Source organism: Mastomys coucha, unplaced genomic scaffold (genome assembly GCF_008632895.1).
Source record: "Mastomys coucha isolate ucsf_1 unplaced genomic scaffold, UCSF_Mcou_1 pScaffold20, whole genome shotgun sequence".
Taxonomy (NCBI): Eukaryota; Metazoa; Chordata; class Mammalia; order Rodentia; family Muridae; genus Mastomys; species Mastomys coucha.
Window position 1 is genome coordinate 36,118,751 of NW_022196903.1, and position 12,074 is coordinate 36,130,824.

The 12,074-nt window shown below is 41.5% G+C and overlaps 1 gene segment (V, D, J or C); it reads left to right on the forward strand.

Annotated features, from left to right (window-relative positions):
• Positions 1–7,724, forward strand: part of LOC116098802 — a 9,279-nt gene extending 1,555 nt beyond the window's left edge. Inside the window, 2 exon segments of the V gene segment in view lie at positions 2,043–2,182; positions 2,285–2,577. Of these exon segments, the coding sequence occupies positions 2,134–2,182; positions 2,285–2,577 (342 nt within the window).
• The last annotated feature ends 4,350 nt before the right edge of the window (positions 7,725–12,074 follow it).

Genomic DNA, 12,074 nt, shown 5'->3' on the forward strand with positions numbered 1-12,074 from the left:
TTTTTTTTTTGCCAGTGAGAATGTTAATCATTCTCTTCTGGGTCAGTGCCACTGTAATCTTCCTGGCCCTGAGCAGAACAAAACCAGGCTGCCTTGTTTCTTGTCCTGTAGGAGATGTGAGAAGCAGTCTGAGCACCGAGAGATGGAACACCTGTGACAATAACATGGGTTCCTGTGACAATAACATGTGGCTAGTGTGCTAACCACGGGTGACAGGGACAGCTGTGAGACTCTCTCTTCACCCTGCTCTGCCAGAGTACTGTCCCCTGATTACTCAGGGAATTTCTTCTGATGGAAATTACTCAAGGCAGAAGCAACAGTGGGAGTTTGGGTCTGAGGTGGGCGATTTCATATATAAAACAGATGAACATGTACGTTTCTCCCACTGAAACACACACTCTTCAGCATGGCCAGATAGAAGGAGCTTAAAGAAAGCCAAATTCAGATTCAGTGACAAAATAAGGACCTGGCTGCCAGTCAGTCCACTTCCTGCTTTCTCTGGTTCTTCTCCAGCCTCTGCCTCATCCCCACTGCTCCTAGACATTTCTATTTTTAGGTGACAGCCAAGCTAAAATTGCTTCATTTTCAACCTCCTTTGCTTTCCTTACTGAAGCCTGGCCCTTGTCAGGGATGGCAGAGTCAGTTCTGGGTTCTCTGTTAAGGCCACCCTCTCTCCAGCTTGGCTAGAGCTATCAGAAGAAAACTCTACATTTTTGTTTCTGCCTATCCTTCAGGCAAAATTCACACAAAAATATTTAACAGTATTTCAAACTAACATTGCTTCCTGTAAGGAAAGTTTCCTTGGGTCAGGGTCATTTCTATGCATTGCTCGCCTGATTGTGTTGAGAATATTTGCGGAAAATAGGATAGATAATTACTTTAAATCGACTTCAAGAATCCTCACTGCTTTTGCATGGTCACGATTACCATTGTGACCTGCTCCTTACAATGTTCTCCCACTCATCTCTTCCTTGTTTCCTGTTTTTTTCTCATTATTTTCCTCCCTCCCTTCCTTCCTTCCTTCCTCTGTTCCTTCCTCCCTTCCTTCCTTCCTTCCTTCTTTCCTTCCTTCCTTCCTTCCTTCCCTCCTTTCTCTCTTCCTTGGGTTCTCCACCCATCTTTCTCCCTCTTCCTTCCCTCCCTCCTTACCTTTCTTTCCCCCTCCCTGTTTTCCTTCCTTTCTCTTTTCTCTTTCTTTCTTTCTGTATCTCTTACTTCCTCCTTTGAAACACTTCACATGTAAGCTTTGTGAGGTAACAAAATAGTATATGCTAAGGGCACTAGTGAATGCTCACAGAATTTTAAAACTATTGACTTTAGCTCACTGTTTTGCAGATGACAAAATGGGGTGCTTAAATATGAATTGCTGATTTCCATATAACATGACCTGTATGATCCACAGGCAATCTATATATCTTCTAAATTTGTTTTTGCTCTTCAACACTGACTGACTTAGTACTCACTTTATAGCCTAGGTTGGCTTTGAACTCAGCAATCTTCCTGTCTCAGTCTTCTGAGTGCTGGGATTATAGGAGTTAAGACCCCATGCCTGTATTCTATTCTATTTTTACTCCTTTCAGAATATTAATATCTTAAGAATGTGATTCTTTTCTTCTTGCTTTGCACTATGTTGGCATTTAATGTCTGAAACAAGTAAGTCACATTTGTCCTTCCAGGCTTGTATTCTTATTTCCTTCACTGATGTAGCCTTACGTTCCTTCTGTGTCCGGTAAAACACACTTGTACCACCTGGGTTTACTGTTTGCTGGTATTACCAAAATTATTCTGTTTGTCTCTCTGTCTATGTCTCTTGTTTCACTCTGGCTCTATCACTGTCTCTCTTTCTCTCCATATCTTTGTCTTTGTTTGTTTCTGTCTTTCTCTCTCTCTTTTTCTCACCCCTTTTCTCTCCTTCTCTCCCTTCCTCCTGCCGGCCTCCCCCTCCCCGTGTGTGTGTGTGTGTGTGTGTGTGTGTGTGTGTGTGTGTGTGTGTGTGTGTTTTGTACTTTTGAATCAAGCACCTTTCTGGCTGTGGTGGTAGACAGACAAATCACATGTCATGTATAGTAGAACCTACCACCTGGTCTGATAGCTGCAGTAGGTAGGGCTTATTTACCCTGCCTTGACCCAACCATGGGCTGTAGGCTCCTTAGCTGTGTGGCCTTCTGCCTCTTGGGAGTAGGTGAGTAGTTGAGTTTCTAGGCCAGGAGATGTTATCCTGTTTAAGTCCTTTGAGAATGACTACTTCTAAAATTTTACTGAATTCTGATTATTTTTTTCACAGGCCCTTTGGAGACCGCTGTTTTCCAGACTCCAAAGTATCATGTCACACAGGTGGGAAATGAAGTGTCTTTCAAGTGTGAGCAAAATCTGGGACATGATACTATGTACTGGTACAAGCAAGACTCCAAGCAATCGCTGAAGATTATGTTTAGCTACAATAATAAGCAGCTCATTGTAAATGAAACGGTTCCAAGTCGCTTCTCACCTCAGTCTTCAGATAAAGCTCATTTGAGTCTTCGTATCAAGTCTGTAGAGCTGGATGACTCTGCTGCTTATCTCTGTGCCAGCAGCTAAGACACAGTCGTGCAGAGTCACTGTTTCCCTGTGCACAAACCCAGCCAGCCAGGAAGCAGAGCAAGCCAAGTGCTAACCCACACCTGAGGCTCTGTGCTCCCAGGGCTTTTGAAGCATCAGTGGGATTTCAGTCTGAAGTTCAGCTTCCTATAATAAAAAAGGAGGTCAACCAGTTGTGTGTTATATGCACAGATGAGTCTCTCAGAATTCTACAGATTAGACAGAATAGTAGTTCACATCATAGTCACCCAAGTAGCTAAACTTGTCAACAATGAAAAACCCTTGAAGATTTTAACTGGTGAGAGAAGACCCTCCCCTCTGCTCAGATGCTGTTCTGAAAGCGAAAGAATGCCCTGACAGGCCCACCTGTGGTTCCGGAGATCAAAGGGGAGGGAGTCCACACACTGCTTGCTAATTTCTGCTGTGTGTGCTGCCTGTAACATAAGGATTAAAGGCAGATGATTTCTACAAATATCAAGGAATATGATCTTAAAGGACAGGGCACAGTAATTGATTCTAAGCATCCACAGGAAATTCAGATTATCACTGATTTTTTTTTTGTTTTAAGGAAAGGGTATCTGGACAAGCATGAATGTCCATGGCCACAGGAAAACTAGAAAAGAAATGATAAAGAGAAATCACTTGAATCAGGCTTGTACTGTCAGGATCTCTTCTCATCAACTAATACTATTTTATCACTATTCTGTCATCTTTCAACCTTCTCCAAAAACAGACAGCAGTGAATGCTGGAGGATAGTTTGGGAGACAGAAGGACTTTAGCTGTAAATGTCCATGCACTAGTTAATTGTTGATCCTACTGATGTGACATAATACTGTTGGGAGCACCTCACAAATGGTCCTTGTACCCACAGGTCTCCAGAACAATCAGGGGTGTTAAGCACACACAATTGTCCTCTCAAAGGAATGGATATAAAACCTGTTCTTCCATCTAGAAAGGTGGGAATTAGAGATAACAGTTTGGTGATTGGTGTTGTCTGTTAGACCAGGTTGGATCAAAGTTCTACAACCAGAACTGGAGGTAGCTACTAATCTAAATGACCCTATCATTACCTATACAGTCAAAGGGTTCCCCCAATCTCTCCCAACCAGGACCAGAGATACCTAATGGTATAAACAACCCTTACATTATCTGCATAGCCAGAGGCTTCCCCCATGCTTCCACAACCAGCACCAGAGGTTGGTTAATAATAGCTCATATGCTATCCATATGTCCAAGACCAGGCCAGATTCTTCCTTAGGCTCCTAAGCTAGTATAGGTAGCCTGTATCTAAAACCCATCTTCCTGGAAGAAATGTTTACCGAGTTAAGCTTCATTAAATTATGCTTACTGTGCACTTTTTCCAGAATATAGTGTGTTATATTCATTATGAATAAACCGACTGGCATCTGACTCCTTGAAGTTTCATCCAGTTTGACAAAGTCAATCTGAATCAAGTTTTTATTTTTCCTTCTTTGCAGCTTGCTTTTCTGCCTGCTGCCACTACCCTCAACCGATAATCAAGTTTGTATTTTGGTACAGCATTGGTATGGTCTAGGTGGGTAAAGCTCACATAAATATTTTGAAAGACAAGGTATAAAGCAGTTGATATGCACTGCTGTTAGTGATGCAGTGTGAATGGTCTGAGTCACTTACTTTCTGGTAGAAGTGTGGTTTTATCCTAGTGTTTGAATGCACTTTGAAGGGTCAAGTTCAGCATTGTTCTCATTATTAGGTAGTCCTAGCATGTAACTATTATTGCTAGTAAATAGACTATCCATAGAAATCAAAGTGTACTTATCAATGTTTCTCCTATGTAATGGGGTCTAAATAACATAGTCTTCCATCCCTAAGCTCTTCTCAGCTCTCCAGCCTTCTAGATTATTCTCCACTCTGTCTTCAGGTAGCCCAACCTCTACACAAACAATTTGAATAGTGTTCTCCCCCATCCCAAATTTCTTTATTCAGGTTCTTGGGTTTACTTTGCATTTCTCTGTGCCCCAAGTTCTAGCTGTATTGGAATTTTTTTTTTTTTTAATTTCAAGCACTATGCATTATGGTAATATTTCAATATAAGCACAACAGTAAGTGAATGCTTTAATTTATTTAGGGATCGTGGATCATTTCACTGTGTTTATTTGTACCCTTACATTTCCTAGATTAAAAACAAAAACCCACCACTTTCATAAAAATACATTGTAATAAAGATGATATTTGATAACTAAATGGTCAAATGCACATTATGTTCAAGGAAATAGAAGTGACCATGGTGGTCCACCCCACTTAGTCTCAATTGGAAGGACACAGGAAGCCATGATGAGGCTGGTTCCATTTCTAACATTTCAAAAATGGGCAGATCTGGGGATATTACATCCCAGCTTCTCAGGTTGTATAGATGAGAAATGTGGTATTATACGTAGGAAATGATTTAAATGCTATTATACGAATGGCATCCTTAAATACATTAGAATTTTATTTTCTAGTTGTTATATGTATGTTGTATTTATGAATACTCTTAATTGTCCTGCTAATCTGTGGGTGAACCTAGAATTTTGTTTCCTGCTGCTAATTGTTGGTAAATGAAGATAGAATAAACTAATTTAGTCTATAAACTCTATATGAGCTGTATAGTTAATATCCATTTTACTCTGTGCTATATAAGAATAGTGGCACTGCCAATCTCTGCACAGCAGAATCAGTGTAAATGGGCCACTTTTGCCACAGGGTGGAGCTGTGGTCTATTGATATCTCTGAAGGCAGGCATGGGGAAGGTGAGACACTGGAGGATGAGAAAGAAGGGAATCTCAGGCATCTGAACTCCTTATCCAGGAGTTTAGATCGCAAACATTCTAAATACTTTAATTGAAAACAATATAAACATTAGAAGAGTAGGTTGTAAACTTTTCATTCCTTCTTAAAAGGGGGAACCAAATACCCACGGAAAGGTGTTGCAGAGATTAACTATGGAGCAGGGACTGAAGGAAGGGCAAGCCAGCCTAAATATAGCTATCTCCTGAGAGGCTCTGACAGTACCTGACTAACACAGATGTAGAGGCTCACAGCCATCCATCGAACTGAGTGCATGGTCCCCAGTGAAGGAGTTGGAGAAAGGACCAATGGAGCTGAGGGGTTTGCAGCCCCTTAGGACGAACAACAACATGAACTAACTAGTACCCTCAGAGCTCCCAGGGTCTCAACCACCAACCAAAGACTGCACATGGAGGGGTCTGATTGTTCAGGCAGCATGTGTATAGTAGAGGATTGCAAATTCAATCATCAATAGGAGGAGAGGACCTCGGCCCTGTGAAAGTTCTGTGCCCCAGTGTAGGGGAATGCCAGGGCCAGAAAGTGGGAGAGGGTGGGGTTGCAGGCATGAGGAAGTGGGAGGCAATAGGGGTTTGTTTTGGTTGTTTTTGTGTGTTTCTTTGTTTTTTGGAGGGGAAACTGGGAATGGAGAAATTTACATGTAAATAAAGAAAATATCTAAAAGAAAAAAATAACACTGGCATTGGTTTCTAATTGATTTCTCTTTGTCTAAGGTCAAATGAAGTCTCTCTCAGCGTCTTATATACCCCAAACTGGGACATAATGCTATGTACTGGTATAAACAGAGCACTAAGAAGCCCCCATAGCTCATGTTTCTCTACAGTGTTAAACAATTGATTCAAAATGAGACAGTGCCCAGTTGTTTCATGCCTGAATGCCCAGACAGCTCCAAGTTACTCCTTTATGTATCTGCCCTGGAGCCAGAAGACTCAGCTGTATATTTTTGTGCTAGCAGTACTTGTGGGTATCAGAGCTTAACTGTGTGAGCTCCACCAACACTGTCTTTCCTCTATGCCTAGGCAAGCTCCATTCCTTAAACAATATGCACACAGGGTGTCTTATCCATTGTATGCTCCTGTTAGTGGACTGATTAGTGTCTGGCTCCTAGATGACACCATAGTTATATACTTCAAATGGTGTCTAGGCATTCAAAATCATGTAATCATAAAGCTGCTTCTACAAAGCTGGGTCTGGGGTATGAAGCAACACTTTGAGGGTGTTATTTATTGAAACTGAGAAGGGAGGGAGGGGAGCTTTCAAAGAAGAAGTGGGCTGTGTTAGAAATGGTGGTGGAGAAGATCTTCAGGCTGAGAGTATAGCTATAAGAATTGGAATAACTTCTAGAAATACCCATGAGGGTTAAAAATTTTGGCATTTTTTTTAAACCTTTATTTTTATCCCTCCCAGCCCAGTGAATGCAGTTGAAAGTTGAAGGGGAAAAAGAAACATCTCCTGTTGCTGGAGAAGCCAAGAGAGATAATGACTTCACCGATAAAACCACCAATCAGGGCCATGCAGAATAGAGCTAATTCTCATCCAGGGTATCATAGCTACACAATACCCATCTGGAGCGTGAGTATGAACTGCAGGCTTCTCCTCTATGTCTCCCTATGTCTTTTGGAAACAGGTAAGTCTTGGATTCAACAGGCTCCTAGCTCCAACTTTCTTTTTCCTGAAGCTACCACCTTTTTCCTGTGCTGTGTCTGAATTTTTTCCTTTTCTCCTTCCAGCACTCATGAATACTAAAATTACTCAGACACCAAGATATCTAGTCATGGGAAGAACAAATAAGAAGTCTTTGGAATGTGAGCAACAACTGGGACATAATGCTATGTACTGGTATAAACAGAGTACTAAGAAGCCCCCACAACTCATGTTTCTCTACAGTGTTAAACAATTGATTCAAAATGAGACGGTGCCCATTCGTTTCGTGCCTGAATGCCCAGACAGCTCCAAGTTACTCCTTCATGTATCTGCCCTGGAGCCAGAAGACTCAGCTGTATATTTTTGTGCTAGCAGCCAAGACACAGCCCTGCAGACTCATTAGCTCTCTGTACACAAACCTACAACTTCAGGAAGCTGTGGGGCAACTGAGAACTACATTGAAGATTTCATGTAGAAACCAAAACAGATGTTGCAAACTATAACACTACCTTGCAATTCAACCCATCTTGTATCCCTATATGCTATGCTTGTATTTAAAGATAGTGTTTCCTTACTTGTACACAGCTCTGCTGTCAACTGATATAAAGATAAGTACTTGTGGGTATCAGTTCTTAAATAATTTTTATAATTGTGAGAGAAAATAAACTGGCTAGAAAGTAAATCATTTTAACTGATAATTTACGAAAACACCTTGCTACAGGGTTAGATTCAACACAAGGCTAGAAAGTGGGACATTTTGCTGAGAGAGGCATCCTATTCCACATACTTTAGGTTCTGCCATTCCAAACCTCTTCTCCAGTACTGTTGCCACCAGATAATAGCAGCACTAAATTTTGAAGAGTCAGAGACTGAACTTCTAAGAAAGGACTCTAGAGATTTTGAAAAACCTATCCCTGACTGTCTGTCTGTCTGTCTATCTATCTATCTATCTATCTATCTATCTATCTATCTATCTATCTATCTATCTATCTATCTATTCAGTGGTTCAGTAGTGCCGTATTTCTGGTACTCTGTATGCCATCTTGTCTGTTTTCTGATTTTCCTTTTTTCTTCTACTTTTAGCTAGTCTTAAACCTTAGCTCTGATTAAAGTGCTACCTCTGCACAGACTCTTTCTCTGAATCCTGAAAGTAGCAACTGCAGTGGTTTGCTCCCACTCATCCAGTTGGAAGTTTGCACCCTGTTCATACTACGGCCTTACTCTTGCCAACATCTGTCTATTCCTTTAATTTCATTAAAGCTTTGAGCATTTGGCATCTAGCTTTTCACTGGCCATCAGAAAAAGCAGGTGGACGGTGGTATCACTTTCTGCCTCACTGCTGGAGAATGGGAATACAGCTCCATCTGATTTCACCATAGGAATGTGGGAACTCACCGGTGCAGACAAAATGCTGAACACTAGGTAGTATTCACCCTATGCCATCTTTGGGTATTGGGCTGGTGGGAAGCACCAAGGCACTGCTCAAGGGGTGGGAGAATGTAGCCTGGGTTGGGGACCTCAGCCTTATTGGGAAACAGCATAGGCTGAGGCTGAAGTTGGGGTTCCCTGACTCCTGAGTGTCCAGTTGCTGCTGGAAACTGAGTAGTGTGGGGCGGTGGGGAGGCGATCTCTGGCTTAGCTCTGTGATGGCACTAAGTCCAAGAGCAGAGGTGCCTTCTGCAGGAGACTTAGATGGTGCAACTCCTCATGCTCCCCATGGTGGTTCTTAATGAGAGAGACAATTTTTGGTTGCAAATTGTTTATTGAGTGTTCGTTGTGAAAAATGGGTGTATAAACCTTCCTGATGGTGGACTAGAGATTAAACACCTTTTACAGTAAGGAATGTCAGAGAAGAGAAGCTTATTGACTAAACTCTCAGGGCCTATAGATACCTCATTAGAATGAAGGACTCTGTTATGGGATACACGTCCACTGGTTACGTCTCTTTGTGGGAAGTGAAGAGAACCAATGTGAGAATTCTGCCAATTTTTAAGCATATCGATCCCAATTACACATTCTTGAACTGAGAAAATGACCACAGGATGTGTTTAGGGACCTACTGGACCTACTGTGAGTTGGACATCAGTCAAAAATCCATTAATCACCTGTCCTTCATAAGCCCCTACTTTAATTGGAGGGCCACAATGTTTCTTGGGATCTCCTGGGCTCAACATAAATTCAGAACCAGTATCCAATAGACCCCAGAAAATCTGATTATTTCTTTTCCCCCAGTACAGTTAACCCTTGTAAAAGGCCATAGGTCCCTCTGGGGAAGAACTGGAGAAAGGCTAACAGCAAATCTTTTGGGTGTCTTATCAAAATCCATTCTCAAGGGAACCTTGCCACCCCTTCATGCAAGGGGTTCTGGGACTGCAAACTGGCTCAAGTCTGGAAGCTGATTCAGTGGCAGAGATTGCCTTTTGCCATGATCCAATGTAGTCTTTCTTTCATTTGTTTGAGAATTTTTCTGCTTATACAGATCAAACTGATATGCCATAAGCTTCCTATCTACTTCATGCCTGGAAACACCATGACTGATTAGCCAGTACCAAGGTCCCGACATTATAAATTTCATCACTCCTGTGCCAAGCATTACTGGCTAGGTCATTATAAATGTTGTTTTGTCTAGGCTGCCTTATAATAACTACAATCATCTTGTCTCTGAGGACACAACACTTCCACCTGGCCCTTGCTACCTTGGGGCCCAATTAAGCTCATTGCATTTAAATTCACTCAATTGAGTAGCAGAATCTCCAACACTAAGGTTTGGCACAAGGAAAAGGGAAAGAGCAAAACTCTTCAAATGTGTTAGTACCCCTCTCACCTGTTTGTGTCTTACAGGATTTGTGAGGGGCCTATCTTCTGGGCCTTCCCATTGTGGAGGATTAGGTTTTACACAATTTTTCCACTCTAGCATTGCAATTTCCCTGAACTTTAAAATCCCTTCCTCAACAGTAAGCCAAGGGATATCAGGCATCTCCACCTCCTTTTCAGTAGGCCATCTTTTGATAAACAATTCAGCCAACCATTCAAACAAACTTCTGACACTTGTTTTTAACTGTGTGAGCTTCCATATTAAACCTAGAATCTCCACTCAGAGGGCCCATGTCAATAAACTCAGCCTGATAAAGTTTTATGTTCCTTCCACCATTATCCCATACCCTTAAATCCATTCCCACACATATTCCCCAGACTTCTGCTTGAATGAATTAACAAGCTCATTAAGCTCCTTAGTATTGTAGTGCATTTCCTCATGGACTACACTTTGTACCTCCCCTCTGGGGGCCTGCTTTGCCTTGAGTCTGGTTACAGTTCTAGAAGAAACTATTGATGGGCCTTGAGGGACATCAGTATTGTCTTGCCCAGTATTTTCTTCATAGAAAGTCACCACTGGTTTATCAGACTCTCAGGGATTAATTTCAGGTGAAAAGAACATTATTTCAAGTGGTTGGGCTGAGGGTACTATTTCCTTAGTAAACCTGAGGTAAATCCTTGAGAATCTGAAGATTCAAAGTTCTCAGCTTCAACAAGGTCCTCCCACACATCCTCATCCCAAGTTATAGGATCTCTTTCTTTGCTACTTAATGCCCCTATTTTAACTGATGACATACTCTGGGGCTAAGACTTGAATTTTCACTGTAATTCGACCAACCTTATAATGAGGGCTTCAGTTTGATTTTCTGCAACTCGAGCTCTATGGCTTCTGGAGAGAAGATTCTCTTCAAGGGCACATTTAGAAACCTCTTCATTGTTTATTTGCATCTGGAGCTGTTCAACTTTATCATATAGCTCATTCTTTTCATTCATCAATTTGTCCAGAGATACTAAGAGCAACAAGCCAGCAAAAATTATTTTCTGATTTCCACTCCCAAATTGTAGAAAATTTTGTACACCGCGTCACCTAATTCATTGACAGTTACAATTGATGGATCAAGATAATCAAAGGCATCAGCTGCTTTAAGTTTGAAATATAGTTTCCACCATGGCCCTTCAATATTCTCCAAGCTCCCGGGAGAGAGAGTATCTGGAGAGGTTTCAGTAGTTGAAGGTATGGTGAATTAGAAGGTGAAGGCAAATTATTAAGCTAATTCTAGATTCTTTTAAAAAAAAAAAAAAGATTTGTTTATTTATTATATGTGATACACTGTAGCTGTCTTCAGACACTCCAGAAGAGGGCATCAGATCTTATTATGGATGGTTGTGAGACACCATGTGGTTGCTGGGATTTGAACTCAGGAGCTTTGGAAGAGCAGTCAGTGCTCTAAACCGCTGAGTCATCTCTCCAGCCCTCATTCCAGATTCTTAAAAGATTCATCTTTATACTTCTGCTCATCTAGAACCACTTCTGGTACATGTTTATAGTTTAATGCACACTGAATACTTGAGGATACTCATAGGGCTACAATGGAGCATATTGTGCCCATGATCACTCTTTGGTTTCTATTCTTATGAGGTCATCCTAGCACACACTAAGAGTGCAGCATAGATTATGTCATTGTGGACTTCTCTTCCAGTTTACTAGGAACCAAAGCCTTTGCTTTGAGGTCTCTGGTCCTGCATTAGCCTACCATGGACAACCTACTATGGACAATGCTCTCCATCACTGGGTAACCTTTGGTCTTTGGGGTGTAGATGAGTCTAGGAGGTACTCAGAAAATTCTCATCTGCATTTACATAGGAGTAATTCTTAAATTTCTCATGTCCTTTTTTTGTCCTCTGCCTCCTTCACAGGAAACATGGAATCTAGAGTCACACAAACATTCAGCCATGATGTTACAAACATGGTACAGAACGTCATTTAGAGATGTAGCACAATTTCTGGTCACTTTGTCACCATTTGGAACCAACAGAAACCCGAAAAAGGTATGGAGTTTCTGGCTTCATTCTATGATATAGCTTGACTTTTTCAATACTCAACAAAGATGCCTGATGGATTGTTCCCCACTCTGAAGATTCAGCCTGTTCACCCAGGAAGCTCCACTATGTATGCCAGGAGCTTGACCACGGCCCTACAGAGATTTTTTTTCTG